The sequence below is a fragment of the Rhopilema esculentum genome, chromosome 11 (genome assembly GCF_057945365.1).
Source record: "Rhopilema esculentum isolate cy_ngs chromosome 11, ASM5794536v1, whole genome shotgun sequence".
Classification (NCBI taxonomy): domain Eukaryota; kingdom Metazoa; phylum Cnidaria; class Scyphozoa; order Rhizostomeae; family Rhizostomatidae; genus Rhopilema; species Rhopilema esculentum.
In genome coordinates, this window is record NC_142825.1 from 2,924,434 (window position 1) to 2,944,114 (window position 19,681).

Sequence of the window (19,681 nt, forward strand, 5' to 3'; positions counted from 1 at the left end):
ATAGTTGCGAAGTGAAAATGTTCCTTAATTTTGTAAACTTTGTAGTCAACGGAAAGAAGGGGCTTTGGAGCTGCATTGATCTTGTCAGAGCTCCTTACCTTCTAAGCCAAAGAAATTGTTCGTTCTATTGGAATTATTTATCGCATATCTTTAGAATAAGATTCTATGAAACCGTCAATTTGATTAAGAAACTCATCATCAATCTTTAAACACTCCTTTATATTACCTTTCAATCCAGAAATCTCCTTGAAATAATACTGTTCTGCATCCTCCTTCCAACGACCTTAACTTACGACCGCCCTTCCCCTCCAACTCCCCTTCCCCTCCAACTCCCCTTCCCCTCCAACTCTCCTTCCCCTCCACTTCCCCCTACAACTCTCCCCTCCAACTCCCCCCTCCAACCTCCAACTCCCCCCGTCTAGAAATTGCGTAATCAAGCTCCGAGATCGTCATTCAACTAAACAACCACAACAACAGAAGAATACTACTACGGCGTGCGGCGATCATGGTCCTAATGTCGCAACTCGACTGAGATTTCTAGCTTCATGCGTCTTTTATCTTTGCTTAGAAGAGCATCCTCTGGTATATCTGCTGTGTCAGAAGCCATGGTTCTTGGTGGAAGTGAAAGTGTTATTCGGAATGAACGCAGCTATGAGGTATGTTGTGAAACCATGTTCACGACTTTTAGGCCGCCGTGATCATTTGATATTTTGTTGATTGGTGTTAAAGCCTGTTATCGCATAGAATAAGATATATTTGAATGAGCGACTTCATCTAGGTGAATGAATACTAAGATAGTTCATTATCAATCTTTGCAAGAGACTGAACTCTTCATGCCATTTGCCGCACCCCCTCCGACGGCTGCTGCCATGCTCGAAAACAAAATGAATTTAATAAAATAAAATATGCCAGTTCTGATCGTAGATCTGGGAGTAGAGCACCAGTCGAGACACTGTGACTATGATTAACCAGTTTCACAATTTCATATAATTAATAATTAACTCCACTACATGCAGCGCAAAATGACAGAAGTTAGATAAAATTAGATATAACATATTATAGCATGGCACTAGTTAATGCAAGACAAATACTACAGAAAGCAAGACCAATCTACAAAACCAATAAATCTTCATAAATAAACTTTCTAAATAGCTGCTCACAGATATGGTTCATTGTCAATGATCTCTCAGCAAAATGCTGTGTGTGCATGCACTTTAGATGTGCAAGGATAGCTCAGTATCATCCAGAGGTGCAGACAAAAGATCAAAGGTTCTGTGGTTTGAGTTCCTAGCATGACCAAACTTTCAAATAGTGTGAGGAAAGTCACTGGCATAGGATTCACTAAATGTGGTCACATTGAGAGGAAGGACCAGGACACTACTTGATAAGTACAGTTTTTCAGTGTCCTAAACTCTACCTTCGGAATGCTAAGTAGCAAATACAAATACAGTTGAACTGAAGTGTGACCTCAAGGTGTACCAAATATGAAAACTAGTGCTAGCTCTACATTTGAAGCACATGTGATGAGCCTTAACAAGCTGCTATTTTATTCCTGTTGACAAAGTTTTTCATCCTCGAAAGACCCTCCAAGCTGAAGATAATGCTAACCATTGCCCCAAGGGGCATTGCACGAAACACCAGAATCTTTATCCTACAAATCATACTTCTTTTCTAGAGCTTATGAACTCTGAGATGCTTAAACCTCTTCTTGCTTCCCATACTCTTATAACCCATTTTCTTTTAGAAATTAAACAAATCTTTTTTAAACATCAACAATCTTGATATCACATTGAGTCTCTGCTAAGTCCTTCCCTCCCCTCTCTTGTTAGGGCTTTGCTATGGCTACACTGTGCACATCATAACCAATCAAAAAGGAATGGGTGGGGAAAGGAATGGCCCCTATTTTTTGTTTGGCTGCTATATTGGCCAGTAAAAAACATTAGTCAGATCTTATGCCGAGTCAAGAAAAGTTGTTAACCTTCCTCCAGACTAAAACATCCTAAAAGGCAAACCTTCCTTACAAACAATAGAAAAGTGGGCGTGGCATGGGTGTGTCATAGAAGCTTCTATTGATTTTTGTGGACCTTCCTCCAGTCAGTGGCTATGAGACCATAATGCTTTCCTGACTCTGATCTTATGATATAGAAAATGAGTGCAAGTAGTTTAGAACCAGTAACTAGGACCTATATTTTGACTTTTCACCCATCAACTTCTCAGATTGATGTTGGCAGATCACTTGGAAAGGAAAATAATTGGGAAGGAAATCTGAGCAGTCTCTTCAGGTCCAAAAAACTTTCACATCTTGTAGAGTGGTTCCAGCAATCACCTCAACCACCCAAGCAACTTTCTACTTGGCAGAAAATATGTTCAATGCTTCTTGGTTGATGCATTAGCAAAACTCTATGTTTAAATATATATGAAAAAATCCTGTTTCTTTTCTTGCAGGATACCATACGGGCACTTAATTCCCTGCAAACTAATGCAGCTGTCTTGGATCAAATTAGAAAAGAAAGGGGAAACAGAACTATGTTGAACAGTATTCCAGGAATGGAAGTATTTCTAAAGAGAATTGATATTGAGGTAGGGATTTTAAAATTGTTTTCAATCCTAAAATATTTTTTGCAAAATAAGCCCAAATGGCTTATTTGAGGACTTATGGCAATTCATATCTGTGGTTGCTGATTTTGAATTTTGATCAGTTGTGTCTGGTTCTTTTCCAGTGTAGCCTCACAGCATACAGAGAATCCAGGGAAGTGTGTTTTAGTGCTGATTCAGAAAAAGCTGACAAGTAAATGATAAACTGAATCATGTTGTTAATACAAACTCTTTCATATAGATGCTAAAACCTTGTAAGGTATAACCCTCAAATGGTTTTTCTTTTGACAGGTTGATGAACTTGATAAGTTAAATGTCATACATGTGGCAGGAACAAAGGGAAAGGTAAGGCACAGGTTTGGGTTTTATCATAGTTAGTTTCTTATTGAGTTGAAATTGGTTGACGATTCATAGCATCTTGAGTCCTGCTATAATGAACTTTAGTGAACATTTTCTGCATTGTATTTTTTTAATCCTGTTTTATTATGTAATATTTAGTTTTGTATAGTGTTGCATGATCTGTATGCTTTAATGGCAATATGTTTCCTTGTTTTAGGGTTCAACATGTGCATTCTCAGAATCTATGCTAAGACATTGTGGCCTAAAAACAGGCTTTTACAGGTAGTTCACTCATTTTAGATGTGTCCCTCAAACAGCATTTTGAAAAGATCCAAGCTAAAGAGCGAAATTGTTAATGAGATCATAATTGCATAACCTTTTTCGAAACTGATGTAATTGAAGAATGATTAAATGAAAATGGAAATTAGCAATGTAAACAGGAAAGGTTAGTTTTCATGGGAAAGCTAACATATGGTTTATTGCATTATTTTAGTAATTGTTAACACCCATCATTTTTATAACTTTTAACATGAAAAATACTTGGAAAATTGATGGAAGTAATAATGAAGCAAGTTAAATGTAGAACAGGGTGAATGTAATTATTAAAAATGAAGAAATGTGAACATAACCTTATATGTTTCTTGGGAACTTAAAATGATTTCTTCTTGTAGCCTTCTTACTGTTACTGTACATTTTAATACGATATCTTTCATACAATTTTCAGCTCTCCTCACTTAATTGAAGTGAGAGAAAGAATAAGAATAAATGGAAAACCTCTTGAGAAGGAAAAGTTTGTAAAATATTTTTGGGAATGCATGGACAGATTGGAGGCAACTTTAGTAAGTGGATATCAAGTTTATGTGTGTATCAGATTTTTCATGATTTGTTTTCTTAAAATCATCATATCATTAAGGGTCATATTTAAACAAGAGAAGTTGCCCTCCTTGCTTACCACAGCCATTCCATAGTGACTCGCGTGACAGAGTCACACACATATTTAGTTGTCTAGTAAAGTCAGAATTATTTTCCAAAGCTTGTGATACAATAATAGAATCCCTTTGAGCCATTCTTTATCTTGGCAATGTTTTTTTCCAAAAAAACTTGCTCATCTCTGCAATTTTTTTGTTCATCTGGTGTGACTCGTGTGACCATCACATTTTTAAAGTCTTTACTTGCAGTTGCCTATCTTACTTTATCTGAGAAATTTTAAAACCTTTATGAAGAAGCTTTTTAAAAGATTGCCCCTACTCATTGAGTCACCATATGAATATAAAATTTCAATTGAAGTATTTTTGCTTTTTGAAATAACAAGACCAATGCAATGTGACTCGTGTGACCCACAAATGTGACTCGCGTGACAAGTGAGAGTTAACTAAAGGAAACTCAGCTCAAATCAGTTTCTGGAAGTGTAACATGAAAATCAGAACTTTTTAACAGAACTAAATGATACATAAAGGCCATCAAATCAATAGCTTGGCAAATCTGGTATTTTAAAAATTATTTTTCAGTTTTCATGAAACTTATCAAAGGCTTCCTTTATTTTTGCAAATTCTTGCTCTGTCAACTTTACTGTTGAGCACCTCGATGATGAAACTGGCATAGGGGCATCAACCTTTACAATGATATCAGAAACACAGACTGACTCAATATCATTTGTTATCTTGAAATTGTTTGCATCAGCTGAAGTCTGATGTAGGAATTCCATTGTGACATCATCATTTGAGTCAATTCTCACTGCATGCCCCAGAAACCAATAGTCTGTTGGCTCCCAGTAAACAGCATACCAATGACCTATATTGGGTTCAATCAATTTGGGAAATGATTTGTCTCCACCTTCATAGCTTTCTAGTATTTTCTCAACTTCATTGGCACTGGCAGATGATTCTGTGCTATAAGCCTTTGTAACAAGCTGCATTTCTTCATTATATTTTATATAATGGTACCCTGATATCCCCTTTATTGATTCTGCAGCACTAAATACATATTTTAGGTGAAGAGACTCTTCCTTTGCATAAATGTCTGCTGTAGATATGAAAGTTACACCAATCCCTGAACCTTCTACTGCTTGACAGAATTCCTTTGCATTGTTGACAGAGCACTGTCTTGTTTTAACTCTTTCCATTGCAAGTCGCTTCAAGCATCCCCCAATACCATCAACTGGTCCCTTGCCATGGCTAGTAGCACTTAAGTTCCAAGAAAGTGGTAGATTATGCTTGGTTGACAACATCTTCATTCCTTCCATCACAAATTTATTCTTAAATTGACTGGTGGGCCCATCAGTCCAAATGCGAAGCTCCTCAATGTCAGGTGGGAAATTTTCCAAAATTTCATCAAGAAATATTACCACAGATGTTTTGGTATGTTCCATGTAATCACTGACAATGACATGGGACACAATTTTTCCTTTCAACCAGGAAACAGTTGTGAATAATGTCACCTGATTTTGATTCCAATGGGCTGACTGAACCTCATCTTGTGCAAAGCATGAGTAATTTTCAGCAAAGTCCATTTGCAAGACTGCAATTTTGCTATCTTTATTCGAGGCAAGCTCCTTGTCAGACTGGTAGCTCTTTGCCTGCTGTCGCTTTATGTGGCAGTGATGCAAGAATTTGGTGGACATTAAGGCAATGTGTTCATACAAATCTTTTACCTTACTACTCATCTCAAGTTTGGCAATCCTTCCACCATGTTCTTGCCACTGCATCCATTTTGCTTTTTCATCTTCAATGACAGAGGGTAACACATACCTTGCTTCAAAGCCACACCTATCATGACTGCATTTTCCAAACCAACATAAGTCACTATCTGGATCAACCAAACATGATGCAGAGAAATCCTTCGAATAACATGGAATTTCAGCAACATGGCTGTTAATTGCACTTAAGGCAAGTATCATATTCTCGTGGTAAATGCAGGTGCAGACATTTGAGGGGGTTTGTGAGCTAAGGAGAACATTAGGTGGTCTAAGTTCTGCAAACTTACTCAATCCTATTTTAACCTCAGGATTTTCTTCCTTGAAAATCCCATGTGCTTCTTTGATGCTCATATACATGTGTCTTTTTTGCATTTTTATCTTCCCATTTTCAAATCTAACTGTTATCACATCTCTTTTTCCCGGTGACATCCTGCTGATGTCTTCACGAACATAAAAGTTCTTTACTGATGAAATTATCTCTGACTTAAGAGTTAGCAGATGTTTACTTGGGAGATTCTGCTCTACAGGATCCTTTAATTCATTAGCCAGCCTCCTGATCACTGATACTCTTTTCCTTGGGCTGGAAGGTAAAGCATTTTTAACAAAATTAACAGCTCTACTAAGGGAGCTAATGCGTCTGTACCCTCCTGGGCTCCTTTGATTAGTTGGAGTCAACCTTCCTGTTATTTTTTTGCGACTTTTCTGTTTTCTGAGTCTGTCTTTTTTTCTTTTTTCTTCAAGTAGTTCTTTCCTCCTGCCAAGATCTTCAGCCACAATCTTTATCATCTCTTTAGCTCTGTATTTTGGACTGTATGCAGCATTTTTTGCCTTATAATCATCATACTTGTTCTCCCTACGTAGCTTCTCTCTTCTTCTTTTCTGTCTCTCAGCAGCACTCATTCGCTTTTTTGTTTCTTTGTTGTTTGGAGCCATTTGCATCAAAATGGATGTTGAACACAAACCACAACCATTCAAGAGAAGAACTCTCTCAAGCCTGTAAGATAACCAAACCTACCAAGCATGCCATGCCAGATTTGGTGTTTTCCCATTTCCATGGTTACCAACATGGAAAAGAGATTTACAGCCTCATTTGCATAAGAAACTAGTATTCTTCCATATCATTGAGTATTATTCATGTCTATAACTGATATCTGGTACCCAAGTAAAGAAATTAATTCCTTGACATTGTCTAGACCTAAATCCAACCTGTTAGTCTAATGTGACCGATGTATTGTGACTCGCGTGACAAAACTTGAGGGTGATTTTTTGTGAAAATTACTGGGCTGATCAATTTCAGTTTCTAGGTCAGCATGGAATTTCATTTGAAAGCCAAACTAAGCTCCAATTAATGAAACAAGAATTAAAGGGAGACAAATGAGAGTACTTTTATTAAGAAAATTGTGACTCGTGTGACCATTCAGAGAGGGTCTTTTCAGTGTGGCATTACATAATTATTCATTACTTAAAAAAAATTTTTTGACTGCATAGACATTCTCTCATATAAAAGGAACTAACAAACATGAAAATAACAACAAAATCTCATTTATGTCAATAATGAGAGCTTTTTTTTTAAAATGGTACAAGTGTCTATCAATGACCTTTAGCAATAGTAAGGTCAGGTATAACCATAGCCACGCCCATTATCAGCAATTTTCAGGAAATGAAATCATAAATATGCTTAAGCAAGGTATTTTACCACTAAGAAATCAACTTTTCACATTCAAATTCCAAAATATTTTTTTTCATCAATATGTGTCATTTCTATGGAATGGCTGACCAGCAAGCCCAAGCCCCTTTTTGCTTATGGGGCTAGGAGCAACTGCCCCCTTCCTTCCTCTCTCAGGGGGCCTGTGTGTATATAGCAAGCCTGTAAGGTAAAATTTAATTGTTAATTTGTCTGACAAATCAGTCAGGCCAAGCTCTTGTACCAAGGTCTACAGAGTAAACCAAGGCAGTAAACCAAGGTCTACAGAGACAGTAGCAATTATTAACAAGTCCAGGCAGTTTTGAGAGGAAGAAAGAAAAATTCAAAAGTAGCATGAGAAGGTGGCCTCGGCTGCTGTTGTTAAACCACCTCAATAATTGGACTTTATGACAATGAATAATGATTTCTACAGGTTTATAATTCAATCTTAGAAATTTAAAGGTAAAAAGGAGAGAAGGTAGGAAAAAATGGTCTTGTCTTAGATGGTGGCTAATTTCTACAGGTTTATAATCAAATCTTAGTGTTTTTGATGTAGTGAAATTGGCATTTTGAATTAATGATGCTCAAATGCTATTGATATGCAATTTGGCTTTGATCTACAGTAAATTATGTATTGTATTCCAGTGTTTGTATTCCATTCCAATTGCTGAATAGTATTTTATTTCAATTTTAGATCGAGAATGATGGTCAAATGCCTGCCTACTTCAGATTTTTAACCCTTTTGTCTTATCATGTGTTTTTGCAAGAAAAGGTAAGTTTCACTTAAATGTGACAATTAGATCACAAGATGCTGCCTGGTTAAAAGATGTAAAAATGTGTAACCTGGCTAAAAAAATGTTGCTTATTACTTTGTAAGATAGTGATTTAATAGTCCTCATTTCAAGAATTCATGATCAATTGATATGAATTGGTGAAAAGAAGAAACCAAAAAGGTTGATGAGGTGAAACATTTCAGACCAGACATGACATCACAAAATACATTTTCTCAAATTTTTCAGTGGATCTGGATGAACATTATTAAAATCATTCATGTATCTTTAGGCAATTGATAAAACCAATGTGTTGAAAACACATAGCAAGCCAGGCCTCGAAGCAGACTCATTTCTTGATACCTTATTGTTTATTTTCCAAGGTTGATGTTGCAGTCATTGAGGTTGGCATTGGAGGTGCATACGATTGCACAAATGTTATCCGAAACACAATTGTATCTGGTATAGCTATGCTTGGCATTGATCATGTGTTGAGCCTTGGAGATACCATCCAGCAAATTGCATGGCACAAAGCTGGAGTTATGAAGGTGATTGTCTCTCTACATTAGTGGCTGCAAGATTTTCTCAGTCCATCAGCAAATCTCATATTTGATTAAATGCTAATTTGAAACATTTGCGTATCTGTTTAGCTACCTACCTTTATGTCTGATCACATTTTACAGGAAGGTCATCCAGCTATTACTGTTCCTCAAGTGGATGAAGCCATTCCTGTTCTCAAAGATCGAGAGAAAGAACTTAAGGTAAATATCTTCCTATTGAGAATTGTCCTTCTTAATTTTTTCAAGAAATTATTTATCAAATTTTTATCAATTATACCTCTTCATACATTTTACCTGTTGTTTGATTTATCATAAAGATATTTGGTTTATTTTTAACAGAACCAATTTTTAAAGCAGTTTTGAAACTGAATTTTTGCTCTTTATGAACAAGTTTTGAATGAAATGAAAATATTCAATTATTTAAGTTATGTCATATTCAATGATTTGTTTTTAAAATGTGTTAAAAATCTTTTTTTTGTTTTCTCCAGGCAAATCTTTTTATGGCTCCACCCCTCGAATCTTATGAGAATGAGCTACCAGGTATTCTTCCTTCAATTAATTGTTTGTTCAAATACAAATAAAGTATGTTTGTTTAGGTTCCAGGGAGAGATTAGAAAGAGTTTAGGCAAAAACATGGTTATGCTACATATCATTTTAAAAAGGAAATACTGACTTGCAGAATCATTTCAGCTCATACACCCTTTGTAATTGTGAAATTCAACTGTGGTCTTTTCTTGTCTTTATTAGTGATTGGGTTGGAAGGCACACATCACAAGTTCAATGCATCATTAGCACTTCAGTTATGCAGGATGTGGTTCTTGGAAAAACAAGCCTTCGGTAACTTTACATTTGTTTCTTGCCTGAGAAAAGAAATCTCGATCCACAACTGGGTATATATTTTTCATCGTGTTTTTCGGACCCTTATTCTGACGTTTTATGCTCTGAGGAGTGTCAGACGAAAAAGCTTCTAAACAATATTTTTGCTTTTTTCAAAGCCGTTGAAAAAAATCTCCACAACGGGTATGGATTTCTCTTCGATGAAATCCACAATGGTAGTCGCCAACCTAGCAAACATTTTTAGCTTTCTATGCAGTAACAATTTCGAAAAGATACCCAATTCTTTTTTTAATGTTCATCTCGCAAGTATGCTTTCGAAGCCTGGTTCCACACATTATTTTCCAAAGTTCTTGGACTTAGTCCTTGGGACCAACGTAAGCGTCAATACCAAAGAAAAAATGGAATAAGTTTTAGTGCTGATGATTTTTTTAATAGATTGTTTATTTTTTCTTCAGTTAAGTCTAAAGGGTTATCACATGTAACAAAGATGTTGGATCTACCAAAAAGCACAAAGATTGACGAAAAGTCTGGCATTCCTTTTGCATCACCATTTTTCATACCACAGCCGTTTATTGAAGGTAAAACTTTGGCATTTTCTGTTATGCTTTTGCTAGAGCTCTGTTCATTACTAGTGACCCTATAAACCTGACAAAACTTCTTTGAAGTTGTAAAAAGTCCTTTAAACATTGTTTTTCTAAAAGCTGTTCACATCATAATAGTGACAAATTAAAATAAAGTCTTCCTTTGAGTTAATTAGTATGAAAACTTTTGTTCCATGTTAATGCGTTTAGACTGGTGCCTAATGCATCTGCGTTTGCTAACATCAGGTTCATTTCTCCATTTGCAAGCAACAATCACAGGGACAAAGTCTTAAAACATGTCGGAAAACTTGCTCTCTTTAGCAGATTGGTCATCTTTCTATGTTAGTTGGCACTTTAGGTTTAAAAATGAAGCTTTTTAAGAACAAAGTCTTCTCAGTGCTAATCTTAAGCTACAATTCAAGCCAAAATTCTTGGGACACTGACGTCAGTTTTCAAGAGAAAATGCAGCCATCTTGCTCTCTCTGTGGGAGTAATGTTGGTTTTCTATCAAACCACATAGGAGACCAGGAAGTACATTTTTGCGTGGCTTTTCTGATAAGTAGACTTGCATTGCCTAAACTATCAACATTGTTCTTGGGATAAGAGGGAAGAACAAGTAGTAATATTTAGAGAAAGAAATGGAAGTACAGCGCCAAGTGCAAGGTCTTTCAAATAATTGATATCTGAGCACATGGTTAGTATAGACTTTCTCTGGATTCAACAAGACGATTTGAATTAATGTCATCTTCGTGTCTGGCAGGTTTGCAGCGTGTAAAATGGCCTGGAAGGAACCAAGTTATATCCCGGAAAAAGATAACCTTTTACATCGATGGCGCTCACACAGCTGAAAGCATCAGAGTGAGTTGTTTATTTAAAATTGTTCGTTAAATACTGCCTGCATCAATTTTTTAAGCCAAGTCTCAATACCTTGCACCTTAAACACATGGAGTCAGTCTTTGACAAAAATCTTTTCGTTGAATGACTAAGTGAATAGCTTCTGATACAAATCTTTCTTTCTTAGGCTTGCAGATATTGGTTTTCATCTCGGAAGGATGTTGACATCAGCTTTCAGAGGTCTGTTGTGATCACAAAGATATTTCATGCTTGCCCTGCCTTTGTTTCTTAAATCTGTTTCCGTCACTTATTGTTTTCATTCATCACACTGTTCTTTGTATTTTTTCTTAACCCCCCTTTTAATGCTGGGGACTGATTTTACGGTAACGAATGATTCTAAATCTCCTATGAAAATTGTCCCATCTGTTTTCTCCAAATCCTCAGCTGAAAAACTTTTTTCGACAGATTCGTATAACATATATACTATATAGCTTTATTCTGACTATGGGACAACACTCTGGAAGGTTTAGTTGCGAGTTTCACTCGGATTTCCAGTAATATTTTGGTTTTCTTTATTCTGGCGTTTAATTCTAGTTAACACCTATAAAAGAGGTGCTTTAAGGTGTAGAAGATTTGTTAATTGCAAATTTCATAGTACACACTGGCAGAATATCAAATAAAATGAAAATTTATTAATAATTAGAACTATTTGTTCTAGGGAAGATGTTTTCAGAGTTTTGGTGTTCAATTCAACTGGTGGAAGAGATGCACACACTTTACTTCGTCCAATTTCAGTAAGTAATCTCTCTCGAAACTGTAACCAATTCTGGGAATTTGGATTGAAAAATTCCTTTTTCATTTTATCACATTAAGTAGTAATTTACCGATCTGAAAGAATCTATTACTGCCAAAAGTATTCAAAACCGTATTCAGTCCCGAACATCAGATTTCACCAGGTTGACAACTTTTCTGGACTCTGAGTTTTTGGGAATGTGCAGAGAGTTTTGTATAAAGCATCACTGTTTTTAATTATCGTTCATTTATATTGCCGTTAAATTTCTTTCGATGCTACGAAAGGTCTTATTTTGGTTTGATGTGACGTTATTCTTTTTTCTTCATAGGACATTGACTTCGATTTTGCAGTTTTTTGTCCAAATGTCGTGGAATCAAACAACAATGAACCTAGTTCAGGTATTTCTGCCGAATGTTTTTCATTAGCAGTTTACAGACTAACATCAATCTTATATTGAAACTTGAGATTTATCAAAATGATTATCGCCTTTTTGCCAAGACAGTGACTGTTATCACACCCCCCCCTCCCTCTTCCTACTCCTTGGTTCGTTTTGGCTTGTATTTTCAAAAATCATATGATTTAATTACCAAACCTGAATTTATTCTGTGGATGGGTAATTTTGTTTCAGCGTTGGTGTACTACCTTGTTTAGAATTTGACAATATATTTACATTTATCCTTATCTTTTGGTCATTGTCCAAAATTTAATACTTTAAACATTTTTCTCAGTTCTTGGTAACATTTTCAATTTATGCAATACCCAATACTTATTTCAGCTTTTTTAGTTATTGTTGGATAAGAGTTACTTTGTCTCAAAAGTATCATAACCTACTTTATCCCAGTTTGTTTTTTCAATAACTTCGAAATAATTCTTTTTTTTAAACAGCAATAAGATAATTTAAATATCTAACAATATTTTTGTTTGTTTTCAAAAGCTACCTTTCAAAACTCGATTCGTGCCATCTTTTTCAGATCAGACCAACTTTACAGTGTCTAGGGACCGACAGTTGTCTTGGTGTGCACAGAATCAGGTAGCTTGGTTGGCATCAAAAGGCCTTGGCATTTCTCTCACAGGGTCATCAATAGACACAACTAGCTCACACTTGGCAGGGCTGTCCCTGCAAACAAGTGACAATACTGCAATATTTTCTAGCATTTCAGATGCTATAAGGTGGATTTCATGTGGCAAGGACCCCTTAATTGAGAAGCCTAAAAATGGTGGACCGGAAGTTCCGAATAAACTCGCCTTGGCAGAACACGTCCAGGTCCTTGTGACAGGCAGCCTCCATCTCATAGGCGGTGTTATGACGTATTTAGGCCCGGATATCGTGGACCTGATCTAAATATTCTAAATATATACATTTTGGGATTAATCTACACAGTATCTTATTTATCCTGTAACATAGTGAGGTTTTCGTCTGTCAACGTTAGATTTGAAATTGCGAGGTGCCACCTTCATATTTAGCTATTAAGGTTGACCCAAGAACATTGAAAATGTTGAACTGATCTCGTCCTACGTGGATTTGACTAATGTGTATATACCTTTTTTATTAATCTTTTCCACAAAAATGTGACTACCTTTAACTTGAATAAGGTACCCAATATTTAACTCTCCTTTTCTGTAAATAAATTTTGCTCTAAACAGAGATGCATCAATACCATAGTTAAAGAAAGAGTCAAATTTATTCATTATTAAAGAGGAGATAAGGATGAACAATTTAAACCTTGGTAAAAGTTTTACAGGGCCTAAAATCTTAAAGACGAATTTGGTAATCTTAAGAAGTTTGCCTTCCTCGAAATTCATAATCGTGTATTCCACCTTCTTAGCAAGGTTTTATGTCATGTCTATGCGTGTATTCGTGATCGTTACTGCGGTTTAATCGTGTAAATTTTCGCGTGTTTCAGTTTGATATATGCGGTCGTCCTTTGTTTAGAAATCATTATCTTGCGGAGATAACTGTCGTTTTTTCACGTCTCTACTCTCAAAAGAAACTTTTTGATTTTACAGTGCAGCCTTGTTTACCCGAACAGCTCGGAATGAAATTTCAAGGATAACATTTTGTGCAGACAAATCACACACAAGACACGAGAAAGAGCAAACGACATAATTTCATCTTTCACATCGATTTGTCAGATGTTTGCTTTCACACGTGATAGGGAAAACGTAAAATAAAAAAATCATTTTGAAAATGAATTTTAAAAAAGCAAACATTTTATAAATAATTTATAAAAGTTGTAAAATGGTTGCTTTGTTGAAAACCTTTCTCATATTTGGTACTTTAAAAAATTGTTCAAAAATTTTGTGTGCGCTGAACAGATAATAACTGACACACATGTTGATTGATCTCACAGATAGATTCGCGAGATACCAAAAAGATAACTTTTGGAATGTTTTTGGAACTTCCTAGTTTGATTCAGGACTTTAATCGGGCATAAAACTTCACACCTAAAACAATGTTATGATACACGAGGTCTGATAAACGAGGTTGTTTAAACCATGCAGCTAGCAAATAAAGGAGTAACACAAGACTCCCTGTCACAACTACGTTCGATTACTAAAAATGGCTGGCGAACTGGTAGACTGGGGGCTTTCTTTTCTTTCTAAATATCACTGCCTATTTTCCCTTTCAAAGATAAATATCACTGCCTGTGTAATTTTTAATATGGCAATGGTGCAAATTGTTCCCTATGGTTGTTCAAACATGTGATGCATACAAAGTTTATAAGGCAGACAAAAACTGACAAGGTTGTCTAAGAGGTCGATTAAACGAGTTGTGGAATACCAAAATGACCAAGCAACTATAAGAAGCTTCATTGAAGGGTACCGAGGGCCAATTATCAGAATAAGGAAGAAAGCTAGATGGATAAAAATTGCTATTACAGAAAAAAAGGCTGGAGCATAAGTATCTGGGAATAACAACTAAATGTAGTCAGGTAACTTTAGCCTGGCCCATGGAAACTAGAGGATAGAAAGGGGGCAGCACCCAGAAAATTTATGCATAGGGGCAATCATAAGATAGTACAATGTATTCCTAATGTGCAATTAATTCAAACTTGGATCTTTTCAGCTTTCTTGACCTTTATGACTAGAACTGCTTTGTTGCTTATTTGATGGGATCTAGGTCACATGTGCAGTTTTAGCCTGACCCAGTGAAATTGCAGTCTTTCATGGGGACATGGTTGAGAAGCTCAGAAATCAATGAAGAAAAGAATACAAAGTACTGATATTTTTCCATGTCATATACCTTTAAGTATTAGTACTAAGTTAAATAATTCCTACATAGCACGGAACAAACTAATTTAATTACATAGATCCTTTTGCTCTTAGTTCCAAATTATGCAATTACCTTGTCGTTTTTTAAATTGCTTTCACAGTTTTCACAAATAGTCATGTGGAACTAGAATGTTCAGGTAGACTAACCAGTTCAGTTCAACACCATCTCAACCAGGTAATGAGATAAGACGCAATCATTCTTGGCTGGCAGTTTTCGCTTTCTCAACAGCAATTTCACATTGTGTGATCACATTATCCCATTGAATGAACTGCTTTGAAAGGGATGAAATCTATAGTTTTATTAAGGACACAAAAAAGTTAAGTATTTTATTTAAAGAGCAAAATGGTATCTTAATGAACTTAGCAAAATAGTAGAAGGCCCTGGTTTGTCCTTGGTGACTATGATCCTTGCAAAAATCATCGAACATCAACACAATGTCTTCACAAAGTTTCCCTGTTACAACATTGTTTAATGTCAATTTTGATGATGTTTTATGTTGGTGTGTAAATCTAGCAAGAACTGGAGTAACAAACACTTCTAATGAAGGAATCAACATTGGAAAGGGGCAAGGGGGATTGTAAAGCAACATCATTGATAACTTGGAGTTATTTAATCCTAGGATTTTCAACTTTTGAACATAAATATTGTGCTGTTCCAGCTATTTATGGCAAAAACCACACCTGTGTAATAAAATAGAAACAGTAAATATTCATTTGCGTAGGATACAGTGTTGTTATAGGCAGATAGCAGGTTGACTACATGTGAACTGGTTTCATCAGCTTCATCCTGTGGAATTAAAATGCAAAAATGTTCAATGCACAAAAACTGTATACTAAGAATATTTAGATATGGAATGATCATATTATGGTAACTGAACTTTACTTTATAAAAGGGTTTATTTCATTAGCCAGTAACAAAAGTTGTATGTAAAAACTGTTTCTTAATCTGTATGAGAAAAAAATGCAACTGAATGAAGGTGCAAAATGCCAACATTTGATATCTCCCCTGTTTGATGAAAAGGTTACCAAGTTATGCTAAAGCGTTTCTATCCATACATTGATAATACAAAGAGTGTTTTAGTTCTAAAATTTCCCAAAAATTGGATAATTAAGCATTGCATTGAAGTATTTTGAAGAAGTAAGTTTCATTCTTTGAGAAGTTTGAAATGAAATGTGCTTTTTTATGATGCGAAATGATACTACTTCTAGTGCAATGGTGAAATATCTTAGGGCAAAGGCCTATTTTGCTAAATTTTTATCATTATTCTTTATTTTAAAGCAACCTAATTATTACCATTTGCTGAATCTGAACTTGAGCCAGAGGTTCCAACTTTGCATTCCATTGAGGCACATCTATTAAAAATTAAAGGGTTTTAAGGCAACAATGATTAAGATAAATCTAAAAACGAAAAATAAATTGCATGAAAACCCAGAGATCTTTGTGTTGAACACTCAACACCAGCATAGGCAGCATTAACGTTTTTAAGTGGATTATAAGACAATTACTTTTACTGATTCTTTTATCTTTTCTTGCCAGTTTAATCACAAGTTAAGGCTCTCAGAGTAAGTGACCTATAAGAACAGTTAGACTATATTTTATGATTTTATTTTACTTCACCGTACCTAGTAACTTCTTCTCATTGATAACAGCCTTCCTCTTCTCAATTTCTTCAAGAAGCTTTGCAGTTTCTCTAATATTATTTTCACCTGAAAAGCAAAAACAATTGCTATGGAAACAAAGCTCAAGAACAAACTTCTCTTGCCACTATATTTCTCATGGTTCAATTTTCATATGTTTCTGTATGTCTGAACACACCAGCCCATGACATAGCAATTTCAAGAAATCAGTTTGAAAAAAACCTTTCTATGAAGCTGTGTTTGCATTTCTATAAATTCATAAGAAGAATATAGTTAAACATTGATTCACCCATCATATTCTAGGTATTTTAAGCTTGTTTTACTCTGAAAAAGCCCTGAATGCAAGGGCCAAATATTAGTCTACCTCACATTATATTTAAACTTTGGATTTTCAAATAAAATTCATTTTTATGGGCTTGTCTTTTGTTGTTTCATATTGTTTCTGGCCTATTGTTATTATCAAATTTTCCAGTAGATCCCTTCAACACTATTTATCCTTCTGGCATATTTTTGCTAAAATTCCTGTTTTATTGCCACTTTAAATCTACATTGTCACTCAAATACATTAGAATCACTCGTAATTAACATTCAATTGCTCTTACCCTCTTTAAATTTTGAAAAAAGCTGTATGCTATCACATAAATCAAGAAAAGAAATGAAAAAAAGTTATACACACTGGCAAGAACAATCTCTGCTTTTGAATCTGAATTTGAAGTTATTCCCTCTAAAAATTCAGCTGAGAGGTAATTCTCCAATGACATCACTGGAAATAACAGATATAATTGAAAAATTATAATCATGCATATAGCAAATAAGAATACTATGAAAATCATCAGACTGATAAAAGGTTTAGAAATGTGTATATCATAATCACTGATAAATGGAAACATAAATATTCATTTAAATGCTCAAATGTTACAAACTGTTACTGCACGAGTTAGCTTTTTGGATTATCTTTCTGTAAAGGAAAATAAGGAAAACATAGGAAGACAACAGAATAAAAATATTTTTCAGCCTAAAACTTGGAAACAAAACAACAAAATGGATTAGCTTGAAAATGCAGAGAAATTTAATGTATTATTCAGCTAAAGAAATAATCAGAAAAAACAGAGTAAATCAGAGATATAACATGAACATGATGTTTCTTGCACCTCATACGCATTGTGCACACTTTTTTGCAAATTATTCTCTGAAGCTCTACATCTGGCATTTCACACTCTGCAATCAGGGCCTTTACTAGCTATTGTGCTCAAGGGGGTCTAAATCCCATCTGCAGTAAAAATTTTCTGACTTAAACCTTCTGTAGTTCCAGCCTAAGGTTGTTATGGATCCAAGGTGGCTGCATATCTCAGATAATTTGAAATGATAGGACACAAAAAACTGGGAAGCCGTCACACTTTTTAAAATTTTATGAAAATGGACATGATGTTTCTTGCACCTCATACGCATTGTGCACACTTTTTTGCAAATTATTCTCTGAAGCTCTACATCTGGCATTTCACACTCTGCAATCAGGGCCTTTACTAGCTATTGTGCTCAAGGGGGTCTAAATCCCATCTGCAGACAAAGTGGGTAAGCCACACATCATTTGCTGCTGCAGTAATAAAATTTAGCAACCAAGCACCCCTACAATGAAAATTTTTCTTTCAAAGGGGGTGTCATACCCCCATGTCCCACTGAAGTGATGACCATGTCTGAATAGTTTAGTGGGTGGTCTGAAATCATATCTGTTTTAGAGCTTGTAACTGTTATTATTAATTGTTACATGAAACAGACTCTAGAAGTTATTTGTCTTACAGTGTTTGAAAACTGTGCTGCCTGCAGCAGACTTTGCCTCTACATCTTTAAGTTGCCTCTGAGCTTCAAAAATGGCCTCTGCAACCTGTGAAATGCAATATCTTGAACATTAATTGCAATGCAACAATTTTTAAAACATTATTGATTAAATCCTTGTTCTAGCTATTAAAAATAATAGAGTAATTAACACTTTGAAACTTTGCTGGTTATCCTTGGTTCAACATGGTTAAGTTGGGTACAAACTAAGCATTCAATTTCAATGTTGTTTTCCTTTTATTATGCAAATATGAAATAAATTTTGATGAGCTTTCTCATTCTTTGATCAAGTCTGCATATTGCAAACTTGCATTAACTTCCTTGATCTATGAAAATGAGCACCCTGTAGACAAATACATTTTCCTGTCCTCCCATCCAAAAAGAAGGAATTTTCCAATATTCTCTATAATTAAGAATTAATGTTCAGATGTTTCCATCAAAATGAAGCAATATTGATTTATTCTATTGATAAAAAGGCATTTTTAGGTTTCAAAAAAACTAGTACTTCTACCTTCCCTAATGAAATATTTTCAATCATGTTCAGAGTTTATCAGAAATCTTATGCTTTTTGGCAAACATACAAGCCTGTGTCATATCTATCTATACTTAAGTTCCAAACTTCTATTGACCATTTTAATATTTATCCAATCTCTTTTTAAACAAGCTGAATGAGTTTTAAACAAACATTTAACTAGAACAACGCATACAATTACAGATATTTCTGTGTTTATACCAAATCAAGCCTGCTTACATCTTTCTTCAAACAATTTAAACGCAATTCTAAAAAAATAACTATGGAAAACATCCTAATAGATTATTTCTATGCTATGGCCATGGGTGTGGCTAAGATAGTCAACAACCAAACGAAATTTTCTCTTACAAAAATTAAATATTCTGTTGGTAAAATATTCCGATTTCAAACCATAGTTCAAAAGTTTTAATGAACTAAACGTTACTGTTTCGAGTAAATGGGGTCCTGGTGGGTTTGTAATGTTTTGATTCGATTTTGCGGGGATTTAAAAGATTTCGCCAATTACTTTAAATAGATAGAGATCGAAAATGAAACATTAGGGTTGTCTTATCTCTAAAATTACTTCACCTTTCCGTCGTCAATATTTTTACTACCATCTGCAGCGTATACCCTCTCTTCGATCCGTTTTATCCGGGATTCAAGAAGATCCAGTATTTTGTCAGCTTCCAGACCGTCGGCCATCTTGAAAATAATAACCGATGTTCAAATCGAGGCTAT

General features: G+C 35.1%; 3 protein-coding genes across 3 annotated transcripts; 1 reads left to right on the top strand and 2 right to left on the bottom strand.

Moving 5' to 3' along the window:
* The first annotated feature begins 468 nt into the window (after positions 1-468).
* Positions 469-13,664, top strand: LOC135694176 (folylpolyglutamate synthase, mitochondrial). The gene is made up of 16 exons (XM_065212871.2): positions 469-656; positions 2,446-2,580; positions 2,887-2,940; positions 3,152-3,216; positions 3,659-3,773; positions 8,008-8,085; positions 8,467-8,631; positions 8,767-8,844; positions 9,132-9,183; positions 9,391-9,480; positions 9,936-10,058; positions 10,822-10,919; positions 11,083-11,135; positions 11,614-11,689; positions 12,017-12,086; positions 12,660-13,664. Exons 1-16 carry the CDS (start codon positions 546-548, stop codon positions 13,028-13,030), a joined length of 1,734 nt encoding a protein of 577 aa, XP_065068943.2. The 5' UTR covers positions 469-545; the 3' UTR covers positions 13,031-13,664.
* LOC148958934 (uncharacterized) lies at positions 4,439-7,274 on the bottom strand. The gene has a single exon (XM_089111112.1). The coding sequence runs from the start codon at positions 6,566-6,568 to the stop codon at positions 4,439-4,441; it is 2,130 nt and encodes a 709-aa protein (XP_088967238.1). The 5' UTR covers positions 6,569-7,274.
* Positions 13,665-14,906: 1,242 nt separating the features above from the next.
* On the bottom strand, positions 14,907-19,679 carry LOC135694178 (dynactin subunit 3). The gene is made up of 7 exons (XM_065212873.2): positions 19,532-19,679; positions 18,397-18,481; positions 17,276-17,362; positions 16,585-16,668; positions 16,256-16,314; positions 15,689-15,748; positions 14,907-15,251 (listed from the first exon to the last, which is right to left on the bottom strand). The coding sequence occupies exons 1-7, from the start codon at positions 19,643-19,645 to the stop codon at positions 15,156-15,158; spliced, it is 585 nt and encodes a 194-aa protein (XP_065068945.2). The 5' UTR covers positions 19,646-19,679; the 3' UTR covers positions 14,907-15,155.
* Positions 19,680-19,681: the final 2 nt, after the last annotated feature.

Coding starts and splice junctions, on each gene's coding strand:
- LOC135694178 (XM_065212873.2), bottom strand. CDS start 19,645: ATGGCCGACGGTCTGGAAGCTGACAAAATACTGGATCTTCTTGAATCC. Junction 18,482..19,531: donor AAAATATTGACGACGGAAAG/GTGAAGTAATTT, acceptor TGCATTTCACAG/GTTGCAGAGGCCATTTTTGA. Junction 16,669..17,275: donor AGCAGAGATTGTTCTTGCCA/GTGTGTATAACT, acceptor TTTGCTTTTCAG/GTGAAAATAATATTAGAGAA.
- LOC148958934 (XM_089111112.1), bottom strand. CDS start 6,568: ATGCAAATGGCTCCAAACAACAAAGAAACAAAAAAGCGAATGAGTGCT.
- LOC135694176 (XM_065212871.2), top strand. CDS start 546: ATGCGTCTTTTATCTTTGCTTAGAAGAGCATCCTCTGGTATATCTGCT. Junction 2,941..3,151: donor TGGCAGGAACAAAGGGAAAG/GTAAGGCACAGG, acceptor TCCTTGTTTTAG/GGTTCAACATGTGCATTCTC. Junction 9,184..9,390: donor TTATGAGAATGAGCTACCAG/GTATTCTTCCTT, acceptor TGTCTTTATTAG/TGATTGGGTTGGAAGGCACA.